The sequence below is a fragment of the Lacerta agilis genome, chromosome 5 (assembly GCF_009819535.1).
Source record: "Lacerta agilis isolate rLacAgi1 chromosome 5, rLacAgi1.pri, whole genome shotgun sequence".
In the NCBI taxonomy this organism is placed as follows: Eukaryota; Metazoa; Chordata; class Lepidosauria; order Squamata; family Lacertidae; genus Lacerta; species Lacerta agilis.
This window is the reverse complement of record NC_046316.1, coordinates 89,461,681-89,478,762: the sequence shown is the minus strand read 5'-3', so window position 1 is coordinate 89,478,762 and position 17,082 is coordinate 89,461,681. Positions and strand designations below refer to the sequence as shown.

Genomic DNA, 17,082 nt, shown 5'->3' with positions numbered 1-17,082 from the left:
ATGTTCCCAACACAGGGCTTAGCCACACTTACCTTTTGCCCTACTCTGGATCTTTCCCTACAAAAAAACTGCTCTTTAATGCTGAATCAGTGTAAACAGTAATTTGGGATTTCCACATATTACCATTTGCTCCAATTAAACTTCAGAGAGCAGGTTTTCACAGGGATAGCTACAGAGCCAAAAAAAAAGGGGGGGTAGGCACTCTGACATGGAGCTTTAAAGTGTGGACCGAGCCTAGAAAGAGCAGAGGAAGCTAAGTGCAGAAAAGCCCTTAGTTGGGTTGCAGCAACTCTTTTATATTGCTACAGCCATGCTATTCCGTTGTGGCAAACTGAGAGAGCCCCCCTTCTAGCTCTTCTGCAGTCTTCTTCTGGGAAGGGCTGTAGCTCTGTGGTGGTGCATGCAGAAGATCCTGGATTCAATTCCAAGGATTTCCAGGCAGAGTTGGGAATTGTGCCCTGCCTGAAATGCTTGAGAGACACTGTACACACAATTGGAGAAGGTGTCAGTTTTTAAGAATGGGACACTTATTTTCTACCCTGTTCACATGTATATACACACACACACATGAACACACACCGCCCCCGCCCCTAGATACGGTGGGAAGAAGAAGATAATAATAATAATAATAATAATAATAATAATAATAATAATAATAATAATAATAATAATTTATTATTTGTACCCCGCCCATCTGGCTGGGTCTCCCCAGCCACTCTGGGCGGCTTCCACCAAACATTAAAATACATTTAAAATATCACAGTTTTAAAACTTCCCTAAACAGGGCTGCCTTCAGGTGTTTTCTGAATGTCAGGTAGTTGTTTATTCCCTTGACTTCTGATGGGAGGGCGTTCCACAGGGCGGGCGCCACTACCGAGAAGGCCCTCTGCCTGGTTCCCTGTAGTTTTGCTTCTCGCAGTGAGGGAACCGACAGAAGGCCCTCGGCGCTGGATCTCAGTGTCCGGGCTGAATGATGGGGGTGGAGACGCTCCTTCAGGTATACAGGACCGAGGCCGTTTAGGGCTTTAAAGGTCAGCACCAACACTTTGAATTGTGCTCGGAAACGTACTGGGAGCCAATGTAGATCTCTCAGGACCGGTGTTATGTGGTCCCAGCGGCCACTCCCAGTCACCAGTCTAGCTGCCGCATTCTGGATTAATTGCAGTTTCCGGGTCACCTTCAAAGGTAGCCCCACATAGAGCGCATTGCAGTAGTCCAAGCGGGACTTTTGTCCAAGATCTTTTGCTAGGGAGAAAGTAGCAGAAATCCAGGGTTGTTTGTTCTTATAATATTAATAAGATTGTAGGCCGCTGCATTCCCAGAAACGTAAGGAAGGATGGCAGGGGGTGGGGTGGGGAATCACAGGGTGCTAACCTGTGGATCTGTGTTTATTCATTACAGACTGCCTCACAGCTGCCTGCATAAAACATAAAGACCAGATGGGTCTTGTTTACTTTGGTAAGATAAATATAAAGGTTACTAATGATTTAAAAGAAGAAAAAAGCAGGCAGTGATAAGTCATTGGTAAACATGAAGCTGCACCCAATCAGTGTCATGGCAGACAGAAATAACACATGCATTGCGCATGAAACAATAGGGTCTTGAGTATGCAAGGAAAGGCTTTGAGTCAAGATCCATCTTCCATGGCTTCCTGCGGATTCGTATGGTTTGATGTAGCTGGTGGTGAGCTCTGAGTATGGGTAGGCTCAGCCAAAACCTAGTAGTCAGTGGCAGTTCTCAGGGTTTGGGGCAATACGCACCCTGTGGGCCATCTCCTGTCTTATTACTGTTTAGGGAAGCTTTTAATGTGTGATATTTTAATGTATTTGATTTTTATTGGAAGCCGTCCAGAGTGGCTGGGGAAATCCAGCCAGATGGGCGGGGTACAAATTATTATTATTATTATTATTATTATTATTATTATTATTATTATTATTTTGATTGTTGCTGTTCTGGAGAGCACAGTAGCTAACCACTCTAACCATAACAGCAGCTTTAAGAAACCAGCAACTCCTTTCTGCCCCCATCTGTTTCAACAGGTCACCGCTTACGTTGCAAAGAGAAATGCAAGCACTGAATCTACACATGTTCAGGGTTGATTAGCTGCTTTGCATAGCACCTCTGTTTGTTTTTCCATGCCATCTTTTTCATGAGCAGCAGCTGGCCAGAACCTCTCCAGTGTAGCCAGCGCTCCATCTACAAGGTCACCTGGAAACAAAGGTTTATTTTCAGAATACGGATCATCTTCCAGTTTGCTTGAGCCATCAGTGGGGCCCAGACTTTCTAACGTACCAATGAGAGAGGGCAGCATCTGTTCGCCCTATCCCACATAAGCCACCCACGGAGGTTACCTGGGTGACCAATTCACACATGTGGAAGGGAAAAGAGTAGAGAGTAGCTGGGGTGTTAAAAGATACTTGCAATATTTGCCAGGGCATTAATTATTAACAACAAAAAATTTGAGAGATGGGAGATCATGAAGTAGGGGAAAGTGGAAAACTCCAAGCAATGAGCAGCTTTTAAAGGCTGTGTACACGCCACACATTTAAAGCACACGAGTCCTCCAAAAGACTCCTGGGAACAGTAGTTTCTTAAGATTGCCAGGAATTGCATCTCCACGTGTGGTGAACTTCAGTTCCAAGGATACTTTGGTGGAGGTCATGTACTTTAAATGTGTGGTGTTTACACAGCTTATATCATGCAAGACTAGTTCTGATCACAGGTGTATAATCTTTGCCCATGTTTTCCTTGCAACTGTTTTTGAGCATAGATTTATGCAATGACTTACAGGCTAACACGCCACCCATCTTATGAATCTTTTTTCCTTTTGTAAAATTGCTTTAAGGGGAGGTTTTTTCTTTGTATAAATTATTTTATTTGAGGGGGGGAATGTGCTTCGAATGTGCTTTGAAGGTGTAGTGTGTACACAACCTTAAATTTCATCCGCAAGAGTTCACACGTTGTTCCAAATGCAGTTGCACCATTGATTTGTGTAACAGCACAATGTTATTCACAGGTTTTTTCAGTTCCTTTCCTAATGATCCCTAGCATGGATATTTGCCTTTTTCTCAGCTGCTGTACACTAGGGGCTCATCCACACTTACCTTTTGCCCCACACTTTCAAGGTGAATGTCAGCACTTTCAAGCTTCATGTTGGAGTGCTCTCCACCCCCCACTGCTTCCCCCAGGAAAACCCACTCTTTGATGTTGCATCGGAATAAACTGCATTTTGGGTTTCCACAGAATATCCCATTTCCTCAGCAGTAAAGAGTGTATATATATATATATATATATATATATATATATATATATATATATATATATATGGACTTGTGCCTAGAAACATGGCACAAAGGAAGTCTGAATGAGCCCTAGGGCAACATTATCATCAGACTATCCACTATGACCCCAAGGTCTCATTCCTAGTCAGTAACCACCAGTTCAAACCCCATGAGTGAAAATAAGATTTTTTGCCCCTATATGCATCAGTTTACATTGAATTGCATTTGGCATTTTCCTGCCCACTCTCAGTTTGGAGAGGCCCTTTTGGAGCTCTTCACAATCACCTTTTATTTTAATGACCATGAACAATTTTAATTAACAAACTTGGCCACCTGACTGCTCACTCCTAACTCTAGAGCATTTATGAACAAGTAAAAAAAGACAGGTCTCAATACCAATCCTTGGGGGACTCCACTTTCTACATCTCTCCATAGAATTATCCATTCATTTATAATCTCTGCTCCCTTCTACTTAACCAATTATTGAGCCACAAGAGAACCTCAGTGTCAGTGGTATTTCCATGGGTTCTGATGGATGGGTGAGGATCCAGGGTGGAGGCTCCTACTCAAGAAGAACCAGCGAGCATGGATGACTTCTCCTGTGAGCTGCTCCTGCTGGAGGATTTCATCTCTGGAGGCTTTTGGCGCAGAGCCAGTGCCAGGGGCTTCTCTATTGGCATGTCCTTGTCTTTTTCTTATCTTCATAGCTGCAGTCGGTGGGGCTTGTTAGTTTCACCTGAAGATCATGCCAGGCTTGTACTGCCGGCCAGCCTGGACAGCCCTCCCTCTAAAAAGCTCTTGTGTGAAAGCCTGTGCCAATGGGTATTCCCTGGGAGTCACTGCCCACCTTACTTACATCAACTTGGAGGAAGAGGCTGTAGAGGGTAAGAGCTTTTTGCAGCTACAGTGGTAGGTTATGACTGCACAGGTGGTAGATGCTGTTCTAGATCTATCAGGAATGTAGGTGACCCTTGGCTCGTTCTGCTGCTTCAGATGCATGACTCACCATTGGCTGAGATGTTACATATGGTATAGGTATAAGTCCTATAAATATCTGAAGAGCAGAGAGGACTATTTTCTTCTCTGTTGAAGCACTGGGTAGATTGGAGAGCTTCCACCTTGCCCAGTGCTGTGATGGGAAGAAAATACCACCCCTCACTCCTCTGCTGATCTGCACAGTTCAGCTGAAGAGGGGTGGGGGTTTTGTGTGTGTGTGTGTGTGTGTGTGTGTGTGTGAGTGAGAGAGAGAGAGAGAGAGAGAGAGAGAGAGAGAGAGATTGGTTTGGGTGCAAGGGGTGGGCTGATTACCAATGGACAATCTGGCTTTCTATGCACAGGAGTATTCATTTATCCCCTGGAGGAGTCAGAGGTGGTCTCAAGCTTTGAAGCTATAACAGGAAACAGAACCTCCACGTTCCAGATCCAGAACCGGCCCTGTGTGGAGGACTGCTGCATTGACTGTAATGCAAGCTGGAACCAGCCACTCTGCTGCACCAATGGTTGGTTGTGGTAACATCTCCTTGCAGTGCTCTGCCTCTGGCACTGCTGAAATGAATAGCAAGGTGGGGCTTGAAGCAAAGACATCAATTCAGGGCAGTTTCACATTTTGGGGGTTATGGAAGAGTTAGCCAAAGGTGATTTGTATTCTGCTTTCATGCAATAAATAGTTCAGCTTTCCGTCCCAAGAGCACTATCCCTAGGCTAGAACTCAAGGCAGGCTACAATGGTCCATTAGAAAGCTGCTAAAAGGCATGAACTATGAGTCATGCCCCAAATCTCAGCTCTGCTGTGAACACATCTAATAACCATGACCTAGCACTAGTTGGTTTTGGTCAAGCCACTATCCTTCATCACTCCTTCTGTACTATACGGAATAATAATACTGGACTACCCAATGGGGTGTCTGTCTATAAGTCGTACAAATAAGGCATATGAAGCCACTCAGTAAATTTCCCACTGTTGAGCTGTTCATTAAATTAAATCCCAAGGGGATGCCTTGGCTGATGTTTGCAACAGTGGATGGGTTGAGTTTTCCATGAAGAGAACTAGGCAGCCACGGGTAAATCTGTGGCTTTTGACCTAACCGTTCTCACAGTTTGCCAAAAGATACAGTGCCAAGAAAGTTATCATTAAGGGTATTTTGGGCTCCCCCACCTGCACTGAGGTGCTGCCATTCCAATGGTAACTTTCAAACTTTCAAATCAGAACAGGAAATGAGGGCTGTGCAATGACTCCAGTCTTCACTTTGCTGTATGGGTAACTCAGTGAGAAGTGTGGCTCCAAGACAGTGATAAAGTAAAGACATCAGCTTCCCGCAGGAGTGTGTAGGAGGCACCATCCTAGCTACCTCCTCTCTGCCTTCTGCCCAGGTCACTTGATCCTTGACGAAGACTTAGCACGTTCCACGTTCATCATCAGCACAGGCCCTGTTGGGCCTTCGGAAACCTTGACTGTAGTCTTCAGCAGCAGTCGGGAACTGGCAACCCTGGCAAACGGCGCCCTACGTGTCCTCTTCCCCTCTGTGCTCACGCCCTTCGTTGTATCCATCCCCGAAAGTGAAAGTGAGACGAGAGGCTTATGTGACGACAGGTTGGCTCTATGGTGATTTTCATGGCTTTCTCAGAGTCTATGCTATGCGAAGAGAAGGGTAGGGACGGGAGGAGGTTATAGGGACCACTGACAGCTGGCAAGTAGTTATGGTGTGTGTAGGTCGCAGGAATCAGAGCTTTCCTGCTGGTTCATATGGGTTCTCTAGCAAATGGGAGTGTGGCACAAATAATTGATAATGGGAGCCTGAGCCAATTAGAAACTGGCTGGGAGTCACATGACCCAGCAGCAGCAGCAGCATCCCTTTTATATCCAAGGTTAAGGTTATGAGTGCCTTTGCTTATGTAACCAAATTGACACCACTCACTCATAAGAGGAAATCAGCATGCCCAGAGGAAACCCTAAGTGGAAAGGACGGATCCCTAAAACAGCCAAAGATGGACTGAGCATGCTTTGTGGGTCCAGAATACTAACTAACATTGGATCAAAAAATTCAAACTGGATGGGAGGTGAAATGGAATGGAGTATGGTGCAGGAGGGCACTCCACTGTGCAGCATTTAGTTGAGGTCCCTCTTGTGTCCTTCAGTGGAGCATTGGACAAAGGCTGGATTGATGGTTTTAGAATTGCAACTCATGACCTTTTGCCACAGTGGGAGAATGGAAATTTAAATGTGCAGGCTAGTGTTCAAGTCTAGCAGTCTTGAATCCCTGTGACCCATGTGTGTGTCAGGTAAAGAACAAAAGAATCAGTTGGTTGCCTGGATTCAAAATGCAGGGCTAAACTCACTCTCCAGCAGGAGAGAGCTCCCAGTAGGAGCGTTTGAAGTAAACATTAAGCAGCACAGTAAAGTGTTAGGAATGTAGGCTCCTAAACTTTTTGCATATTCCGTTTAATCCACTTGCAAGGCACTTCCTTCTTTCTACTCCTCTTGCAAGGAACAGACCACACACTGTTAAGGAAGTTCAAAATACTTTACTTACAGATTCAAAGGTCAGATTCATGCATTTATTCAAGCAGTAGCAAGGAGAACACAGGCAGAATATTCTTGGGTAGAAAAAAATACAGAGAGATAGCTTCAAACATGTGCTCTAAGCTTGAAGCAAAGCTTAAGACTCTTCTTCCTTGATCAGTTACATGGCGAGGAGAGAGACGGAACAGGAAGAGAAGGCTTCACTTCCTCCCTCATCAGAGAATTGAGTCTAGGAAACATAGCTTTATTGTCTTAACCCCTTCATATACTAACTAGCCCTATGCTTGCTAGTTGTATTTGACTGCAATTTCCCACAAGCATATGGTGAAACTACTGTGTTTCATGTGTGTGTGTGTGTGTGTGTGTGTATTCAACTCATTTGCACAGATCCAACTAAGCTATGATAGTAGCACACCAAATTCACACCTCAACCCATATGAACATAGCTGCCAAAAATAGGCCCCTCCCACTGAGGTGAAAGTTTCCGAAAACTTCCCTGATTCTGATTAGTTGCTCTTGTAAATATGCCCCCATGTGTTGGAACAGAGGTCCAGCCGCGGAATTTCTCCTGCAGAAAACAAAGATTGTCTTTAAAAATAAATAAATTGTATTCCAAATTCACTTTAGGCTGTAGTTGCATTTCCCTGCCCACAGGAGGCCTCGTTGCAGGCCTTGGGCTGTGTAGTGGGGATTAGCAAATGTATACCTTGCCCAAGAACTCCCACAATGAGGTCAACTGCCGTGCTGCCCTGATGCATGCCAGACAGCTCTAGTTTGTGACTTTTCTCTCTCTTCCTCCTTCTTCATCATCAGCTCTGCCAGTTGTTTTGGATCCACTGCTCTGAAGAGTGAGCAGTCTTTCCTTGTGCCTCCCCAGGATACAGACGTCTTCAGGGGTGAGGTTTACAATGCATTTCCCTACGAGTTCACCTTTGAGATGCTTGTTAAAGGACCCTGTTTGCTGGCAGGTATGATTTAGTGTCTAATTTCTGTGTGTCTGGCATTTGCGGTCACATGCACACCATTACATTTAAAGCATACAATTTTAAGTTACAGTTTCTCCCAAAAAATCATGGGGTTTTTTTTATGGTGCTGACTTCACAGAGCTATAGTTCCCAAAGCTATTGTTCCCTTAACTACATTTTTGCGGCTTCTCTATGACTTGAATGTTGTCGTTGTCCAGAGTGGAGTCCCTAAGATGGTTGGACACCTCCTTCCACCAACTCCTGCAGCCAAGCTGCTGCCAAACATATTGCTCTTCTTTCCTTTGGACCCCATCAGCGAGGCCAAGAGGGGGTCTTGTCACCTGGGCAGTCCAGGGCCTCCATACACACTGCCGAGGCTTGCACCCCAGGGAGGTCACTTTGGTGCCACTAACGCAGTGGTTTGACTTCATCCTGGGAGGTGCTCTCTATTGTCTCTCGAGACAGATAGATGCCAGCAACAACACCCTGAATTTTGCCCGGTAGCCGATTGACAACCAGTGCAGAGCTGTGAGCACAGGTGTTCTATGATGCCAGGGTCTCATTCTACACTAACTGCAGCTTCCAGATCAAGCCAAGGAAAGCCCCACATAAAACACGTGGGGGACGATATATATATGTATGTGTATATCACAAACACATGCAGAAATGTGGAGAACTGAACCTGAGATTGGAAAAGTGAGAATCTGATAGAAACCAAAATGCCAACAGTGAAAGGGAGCAGATTCCTTCTGCCCACTCTATGGGTCCGCACTTGATCCAGAAGTAAGTGCAATGGCTGCAATGCCCTTTCATTCCTTCCATTATCCAGGACTATGGGAAATGCAGGTGATTCACTTTTGTTTTTGCTCCGCATAGATAGATAGATAGATAGATAGACAGACAGACAGACAGATACATTTCATGATCTCAGAAGACTGAATACCTGGATTTCAAAGATGTCTTGCTCTAAGGAGATCTGTGGGGAAGTGACAGTGAATGAAGCTGTTCCAAAAGTGCCAGGGACGTACCCAGGATCAAAACTAGGGGGGGGGGGCAAGCCATGGTCGTTCAGATTCAAAAACAAAAACAGCTTCAAAAAACAGAAAACTTTCCCCCCAAACAGAAAGCCCCAAATGGCTGAAAAACTCAGTTTCCCAGGATCCTCAGTCCTCGCAAAGGAACTACTCACCATGCAAGGGAACTCAGTTTCCCAAGCTCCGTTGCAACGATGAATCCCGGCAAATTCAGAAACTTTTCCTCTCTTGCCAGCATGATGTAGCATGGATACAAAAAGCAGGCAGACGAGGAAGGATGAAAACCCAGGCTAAGACCATGGTCAGCCCTCGGATTCGCCCCCTGACACTACCCAAGTCTCAGCCGGCATCCCCATTTGACCAAGCAGGGTGCAGGCTAGGATCCGGTCTCTGATAGGCACGCTAGCTCTTGGTCGGCATGAGGGAGGGGGAAACAGCCAGCGCAACACACACACACACACACACACAGAGTGGCCAACTGTGCCTCGGCAAGAGCTCAATTGTTATTGAGATTTTGGGAGGGGGAGAAAGACCAGTCATTGAGCTTTTATTCAGGAGGAGAGCTTTTTCCCCCTTTTAGGCTGCCGATAACCATTTAATTTATTTTTTTGCTTGGGGGGGCAGCTGCCCCCCCGCCCCCGGGTACGCCCATGAGAAGTGCTGTCTGGTTAGTGGCATTGTGAAGGATTTATGAAGCAGCCCCAGAAGTGGAGGCAGAATCTTTAGTTATAAAGGCATCAGAAGAGCACTTCATATATGCTTGTTCTGAACCTCTTTTAGGAATTGGTTAATCACTAAAATAATATATACACTACTGTGGTTAACAAAGCAGTGATTTTCACCACATGAATAAAGTCTCTGGTTTTTAAACCATCTATATTGTGCATGCTTTAGTGCCGAGTCTATACTCTTTTTCTCTCATGAAAAAATGATGGCTGTGGGAAGAAAGGAAGCAAGCGAAAGTGTTTGTCGTGGGGGGAGGGAGGGAGACGGAAGCAACTTCAGAGAGCCCTGGAGCATATGCTTGAGACAGACGAAGGAATTAATCCCATTAGGAGTTGGCTCAAGTCCCATGCCTCCGAGAAATGCTGCACTCGTGGCTTTGCTGGACTTCAGTCTAGTAAAAATGTCTTTTGGTGCTGACGAATGACTTCATTGTCATCTGTGCATAAAGGTAAAAAAATGGAGGGGTGTGTGTGCTGAAAAATTCACTAGCTCCATTTATCCAGCAATGCAGATAAGCTGGCAGGTATGTACCTTAGTGTAAGCTTTATAAAGGCTTATCCACACCTTCTTTTGCTTCCCCATCCCGCAAGAAACCTGTTCTTTAGTGCTGAATCGGAACAAATGGCAATTGGGTTTCCCCACAGATCTACCACTTATTAGTGGGTTTTCTGGGGGGAAGCAGCAGGTCAAAGGCAAAATTGCTTGGACCCATGCCTAGAAAGCTCAGGTCAAGCAGAAAGCTGCTTAGACCTTCGCTTTCTAGGCATGGGACAAGTAGAAATTGTGGGTGAGCTTTAGCTGTATATTCTTTTAAATAAGCCTGTGCTGGATTAGTGTTGTAACCACAGTATTGAAACCTTTATACATTTTGGAACGGTTTGCCAAAGAGCAGTTTGAATTCTGTAAGAGTTGTAGATAAGAGAGGGCGAATTGGCAGGACTTTCAGGTCGGGAGCAAGAGTCCCTGGGCTGTGTGTTTCCTTGGACATGGCTTATAAAAAAAAACAATTCCAAACAAGTCTGTGCTGAGGAAAGGACCTTTATCAGTTCTGCAAATTTACACATTTGCTTGCTTTTTTCTCATTCTTCTGCAACTCAGAGGGCACACCCTGAGCACTAGAAATCTTACAGCTCTCTTCTGGCTCCTGAGTTACACTGAATACTCACTGCAGTGGTTTGTCTTTGCAGCCATATTGTTGTTGTTGTTTAGTCGTTTAGTCGTGTCCGACTCTTCGTGACCCCATGGACCAGAGCACGCCAGGCACTCCACTGCCTCCCACAGTTTGGTCAGACTCATGTTGGTAGCTTCAAGAACACTGTCCAACTATCTCGTTCTCTGTCATCCCCTTCTCCTTGTGCCTTTGTGCCCTCCATCTTTTCCAGGGAGTCTTCTCTTCTCATGAGGTGGCCAAAATATTGGAGTCTCAGTTTCAGGATCTGTCCTTCCAGGGAGCACTCAGGCCTGATTTCCTTCAGAATGGATAGGTTTGATCTTCTTGCAGTCCATAGGACTCTCAAGAGTCTCCTCCAGCACCATAATTCAAAAGCATCAATTCTTTGGCGATCAGCCTTCTTTATGGTCCAGCTCTCACTTCCATACATCACTACTGGGAAAACCATAGCTTTAACTATACGGACCTTTGTCAGCAAGGTGATGTCTCTGCTTTTTAAGATGATGTCTAGGTTTGTCATTGTTTTCCTCCCAAGAAGCAGGCGTCTTTTAATTTTGTGACTGCTGTCACCATCTGCAGTGATCATGGAGCCCAAGAAAGTAAAATCTCTCACTGCCTCCATTTCTTCCCCTTCTATTTGCCAGGAGGTGATGGGACCAGTGGCCATGATCTTAGTTTTTTTGATGTTGAGCTTCAGACCATATTTTGCGCTCTCCTCTTTCACCCTCATTAAAAGGTTCTTTAATTCCTCCTCACTTTCTGCCATCAAGGTTGTGTCATCAGCATATCTGAGGTTGTTGATATTTCTTCCAGCAATCTTAATTCCGGTTTGGGATTCATCCTGGAGGAGGAACCGGCAAGCCACTCCAGTATCCCTGCCAAGAAAACTCCATGGACTCAGTCTAATAAGAACCATTAATTTAGATATTTCCACATTCCTACCCACAATTCCCGATATTTCTATACCAATCTGTTTCCAAAATTCATTAACTAACGGACAATCCCACCACATATGACTGTACTTTCCCATCTCTCCACATTTCCTTCAGCAATTATTACTTCCTGATTTTGTAATAGGATACAACCTTACTGGTGTGTAATACCATTTTTGTACCAACTTCAACCCCTGTTCCTGGATTATCCTAGAGGTCGGAAAAAAGGGTGGTTGCCGAAAGATTCTTTCCCAATCTTCATCTAAAATCTGTTCGTGATTATCAAACTTCCAATATTCTTTCAAACTTTCTTTTGGTGAATTCCCCATATTTAATAACACCTTATACAATTTTGAAACTATTTTGGCCCTATCTGTCCTATATCCTTTCACTAATTCTTTGAAGGGTGTAATAGTTCTTTTACCACATTTTAAAACTTATTCTTCCTTCAGAAGAGAGGAAATTTGTCTTTTCTGTAACCAGTTAATTTTATTCCAAATACCACTTTCCTCTTCCATCATACCTTCTATTCCTCAACTATTCTCCGCCTCCTCAGTTGAGATCTCCTTTATTTTATTCCCTACCTCCTTTGGGATGAGCTCCCTTAACGGGGCCATTTTATCATAATACCACATTTTGGTAAGGGGAGAGAGGCCAGGAAAAAGCTCACTTCTCCACTTCTCCCATACCCAGATAGACCCCGTAAATGTTGATATTTTGTCTACTTCCCTTTTCCTTTTCCTCCTATCAAATATTCTTATTTTCCCTCCTACTACTTCCAAATTCTCCCGCTCAATACACCCCAAATCTCCCCCCCTGTTCTCCCTCCCTATATATATATATATATACTGTATATATATCCCCATAATATATAGTTTTGATTTTTAAGATTTTTTTTTAATTTACTGTGTTAGCCACCTTACCCGATTCTTATTCTTTGAAGAGGCATGGAAGAAGAGTGCCTCTATTGCATTGCTGTTATCTAATCTCCAAGGGCAGATTTGTGTGTGTGTTCATTCCGTTACTCAGCGATCAATTATTCTCTGTCAAACATGTGAACTGTTTCCATTTAAATCTACTCTGTTTATGTCTGAGATCTGATCGATGTACAAGTTCGTTCATCCACACATGTCAGTCATCACTTGATGCCAAGTCTTCAAGTGAGCACAGGCGGGTGGGAACGAGGCCTTGCTTGGTGCTGTAAAACAAATGCAGCTATTTCCATCTGACACACTTTCAAGCAGGAGTGGGAAACCTTTGGCCCTGCAGATGCTGATTAACTACAACTCCCATTATCCCTGGCCATTGACCATGTTTGCGAGTCTGATGGGAGTTGTCATTCAGCAACATCTGGAGGGCCAAATGTCCCTCACCCCTGCTTTAGAGGTTATTGCATTACAGCAGGCTAACATGTTGTGTGCAGGAAATAAAACCCTCTCGTTGTTGCAGGATTGGAGAGCCCATCCCATGCTCTTCGGGCTGATGCTAATCCTTTTGCCAGCTCTGCCTCAACTATATGCCTCACCTTGGCAGAGAAGCACAGATGTGACAGGAACCTGGAGATTATTTTGTATCCTTGTGGTAAGAGAACACTTTGAGGCCAAGGGATTCTGCGATCACTAAAAACAGTGGAACCTTCTGCTAATGTATAATACACACTGCAGAGGGTGGGTGTAGGGGTGATATCCGATTGGGGAGCCTTAGGACTGAACAATTTAATCTTCCAGGTCTTTAGTTCTGTGCCCAGATACCAACAATATATTGCGACCGAGAGACATTAATTTCTGAACTTTTATTTTATAGCACACACGCACGGCTTATGTAATGCCTCCTGGGGTCCTTTCTGAGGTTGGCACAGGTCATAGGAGCTGCTCTAGTGTGTCTCTGCTTTATGGGAGCAGCAGACTTTTTAATTTATTATTTTTATTATGACATTTTTATTTAGTTAGTTATGGACTAAACACAAAATCTCAAGCAAGAACAACCAGACTAGCCCAGATGATGTGTTTAAGAATTATTATAGATATGAAGCTAGGCAAATTAATCGGACAACTATATAGCAAATTATGTGGGGTACGATACCACCTGCATAGTGTTTAAAGAGCTGATTCTCTTATTTCTGTGACCTCTGGAGAGAAGATACTCCCTGCAGCAATATCCATGCTGCTCGTGTAGCATCAGAAGGGGCCCTCAAAGTGCAATCCACAGATAATACTTATTTTAGGATTGGTGCATGTCAATCATCTATCATAAGGAAGCTACTTTAACCTGCTCCAGGTGGTGTCAGTTGCCACCTGATGGGCTGTTCCTGGTGACCCCCTAAAGGAGTAGGTTATTCTTATTCCTATTTTACAGGTGTGGAAATGAGACTGGGAGTTGCCTGAGGCCACCAGTTTTGAGTCCATACCTGGTTTTGAACCTAGGTCCAAACAGCCCAACTGTCTGTGCACTGGATCATTCTGGCTCTCATGCAGCTTTACATTTTCCTCCCCTAAGAACCTCATCATCCACACCTCATCATAGAAGATGGTGCTATCTCATACCAGGACTACGAGGCACAAATAAGGAGCCGCCGTGATTATGCTCGTATTGCCAAAAAAGATGATTGGGAGAGACAGGTAACCATCTAGGAAGAGATTCCCCACCCCCCACCCCCGGGTTGTCTAAAGATGGTCTCCAGTTGGATTGAAGTGACTAGGACCTGGACAGCAGCACCATAATACCTGCTTTTTGTCACCTCTAACTATAAGTTCTCTGGCCTGGTGGCTGAGCAAGAAGCACATAGTATGGTAGGGATGCTGCTGCTCACCTGAACTCTGGTTGGTCACGTTTCTGCTGCTTCCTGGGAAGTAGAGGGGATGGGAGATAGAAGGGATGGGGCAAGGCGACCGTGAAGTCAGTGCAGTGCACACACACTGCTGGAGAAATTCTGGTGCTCCTGCCAGTGCATTTGCACTGTTCCAACCTCCACATTGCATGATAATATACAAAGATATTGGAAGGAAAGGTTGAAGCCACAACATATTTTCTTTGCTCCTAGGTTGCCTTTGTCCAGAAGAGGTTCCACAAAGACATTTTTCACAATCCTGTCCTGATGCTGAATTTCTGCCCTGAGGCCAGCTGCGTTTCCACTGATTTCCAGACCATCACTCGGGAAATGCTCTTCCTCATTGACCAGAGTACAAGCATGAGTGGCCCTGGCATTGATGGGATCAAGGTAAACAGAGCATTGGGAAATGGAAAGCTGTCTTTCAGAAAGTCAGGCCATTGGTGCTATACTAGGTCAGCAGTGTCCACACTGCCTGACAGCAGCTTGTCTGGGGTTCCGACAGGGGTTTCTCCCTAGCCCCGCCTGAAGATGCCAAGGATTGAACCTGACATATTTACTGAATGGGCATCAAGGTTTAAGCTCCTGATGCCGTGTGTGTGTGTGTGTGTGTGTGTGTGTGTGTGTAAAATAAAACTAATTTTTGCATACCTGATGAGCAGCAGTTCCAGAATATTTGCAGAATTGTTTTTTCAGCATCTGCCAAGTTTGCAAAAATTATATGAGATTATATTGATTATTATGCAGATAAGTAGCATCTTCCCACATTATGATGCCTCTCTGGGGCATCCTTAACAATGTATGTTTTCCCAGCTTTAATAGGAAGATGCTCAAAATTCCTCAAAGGTCTCAGATTTTATTCCTTCCTGTTAGTGTAGCCTGAGCAAGGAAAGGCTTGTCCTCTTGCTAAGGATATTTCCAGACTGATACTTTTTTGGCGTAGGATCCGGTCACAATCCAGCAAACTCAGGTTGCACGATTATAGTTGATTGTGAGGTCTTGCATAACAAACCTGCTTCCCCAGAAGATGAGACTTTTTGTGTTATGGATGAGGAAAGTGTGGGGTATGAGAGCCAGTGTGGTGTAGTGGTTAAGAGCGGTAGACTCGTAATCTGGTGAACCGGGTTCGTGTCTCCACTCCTCCACATGCAGCTGCTGGGTGACCTTGGACTAGTCACACTTCTTTGAAGTCTCTCAGCCCCACTCACCTCACAGAGTGTTTGTTGTGGGGGGGGGGGGAAGGGAAAGGAGAATGTTAGCCGCTTTGAGAATCCTTCGGGTAGTGAAAAGCGGGATATCAAATCCAAACTCTTCTTCTTCTTCTTCTTATGAACCAAGCTGGACCCTGCAATCACCATCTGAGGCCCTTCTTCGTGTGTCTGTTGCAAACCAGTTTCCCATGAACATTTGATGTTGGACACCACCAAAAACCTTCCAAAAGTGGATTAGACAATGTTAACATCAGTGTATGCGGCCAACCACTCACATAGAAACTCATTAAAAGTGCATTTTGAGCCCTGATTGACAGCAAGCTTGCCACAGGCTCCAACACTTCTCCCACAAAAGCATCCCCTACTGCTAATATATTCAGTATAACCTGCATGCTTTGTATAATGTTATTTGATTTTCTTATGGAGCTTTCACAAAGACGATAATGAATGTTAATTAGGAGATGCTGTTCAAGGCACAACAATCCAGAAATGTTAAGTACTATAATTAAGATGTCAAGGCAGACAACTCTAACCAACAGTGCTGCTCCAACCAAACACAGCTCCAAGGTCCTCCAAGCTTTTCCTCTCCTCAGCAAAATTCCTACTAGCTACCCCAAGACTGGTCTGTGTCCCAAGCAAACCTGAACTACAGTTGTAAGAAAATAATAATAACACATCAAATTGAGTGTCGTGTTCTCTTCACTGCCAAGAAAGAATGACTCTCTGCACTTATTGAAACTCCCTTCCATCTTGCCTCCTAAAATGCAGAATGTTTTTGCCTGGCACATAACAATGCGTAATGAAGGTGCCAGGTGTCTCTCCATGGGGATGGCAATCCACAAATGGGGAGCCACCAGAGAAAAATCATGTTCTCATTTTGCCACCCTCTGGATCTACCTTTGCCATTTGTTCTGATTCAGTGTTAAAGAGGGTGTTTTCCTGGAGAAAGCAGCAAGGCAAAGGGTAAATATGGATGGACACCTCATTCTCTCTCTCTCTCTCTCTCTCTCTCTCTCTCTCTCTCTCTCTCTCTCTCTCTGTCTCTCTCTCTCTCTCCCCCCCCCCACAGGAGGCTCTGTTGGTGGCTGTGAAGAGCCTTCCTCCCAGCACTTTGTTGAATGTGGCTGGCTTCGGCTCCAGCATCAAGCCTGTCTTCACCACCAGCAAGCCCTGCAATAGCGTGAGTATTCTGACCATTGCGGCTTCTTGTCCACCCCTCTGACCCCACAGCTATTAACTGGCAATTAACTGGATCCGACAAGAACTCTGTGAATGTGCAGGGGTGGTGCCATGAGTTGTCATCATCATTCTAACATATATATTTTTAATTGCATTTTTTCCAGTTAATCATGAATAGGGAAAAATGTAGGATGGGAAATCCCTACATGAATATAATGAAAACAAATATAATAACAT

General features: G+C 44.7%; 1 protein-coding gene across 1 annotated transcript in view; it reads left to right on the top strand.

Moving 5' to 3' along the window:
* Nucleotides 1–4,738: 4,738 nt before the first annotated feature.
* Nucleotides 4,739–17,082, top strand: part of VWA5B2 (von Willebrand factor A domain containing 5B2) — a 32,221-nt gene continuing 19,877 nt past the window's right edge. Inside the window, exons 1-7 of the mRNA XM_033150803.1 lie at nt 4,739–4,843; nt 5,651–5,882; nt 7,614–7,768; nt 13,078–13,209; nt 14,125–14,246; nt 14,669–14,845; nt 16,736–16,846. Coding sequence (XP_033006694.1) covers nt 7,738–7,768; nt 13,078–13,209; nt 14,125–14,246; nt 14,669–14,845; nt 16,736–16,846 — 573 coding nt within the window. The 5' untranslated portion in view covers nt 4,739–4,843; nt 5,651–5,882; nt 7,614–7,737. The remainder of the gene's footprint in view (nt 4,844–5,650; nt 5,883–7,613; nt 7,769–13,077; nt 13,210–14,124; nt 14,247–14,668; nt 14,846–16,735; nt 16,847–17,082) is intronic.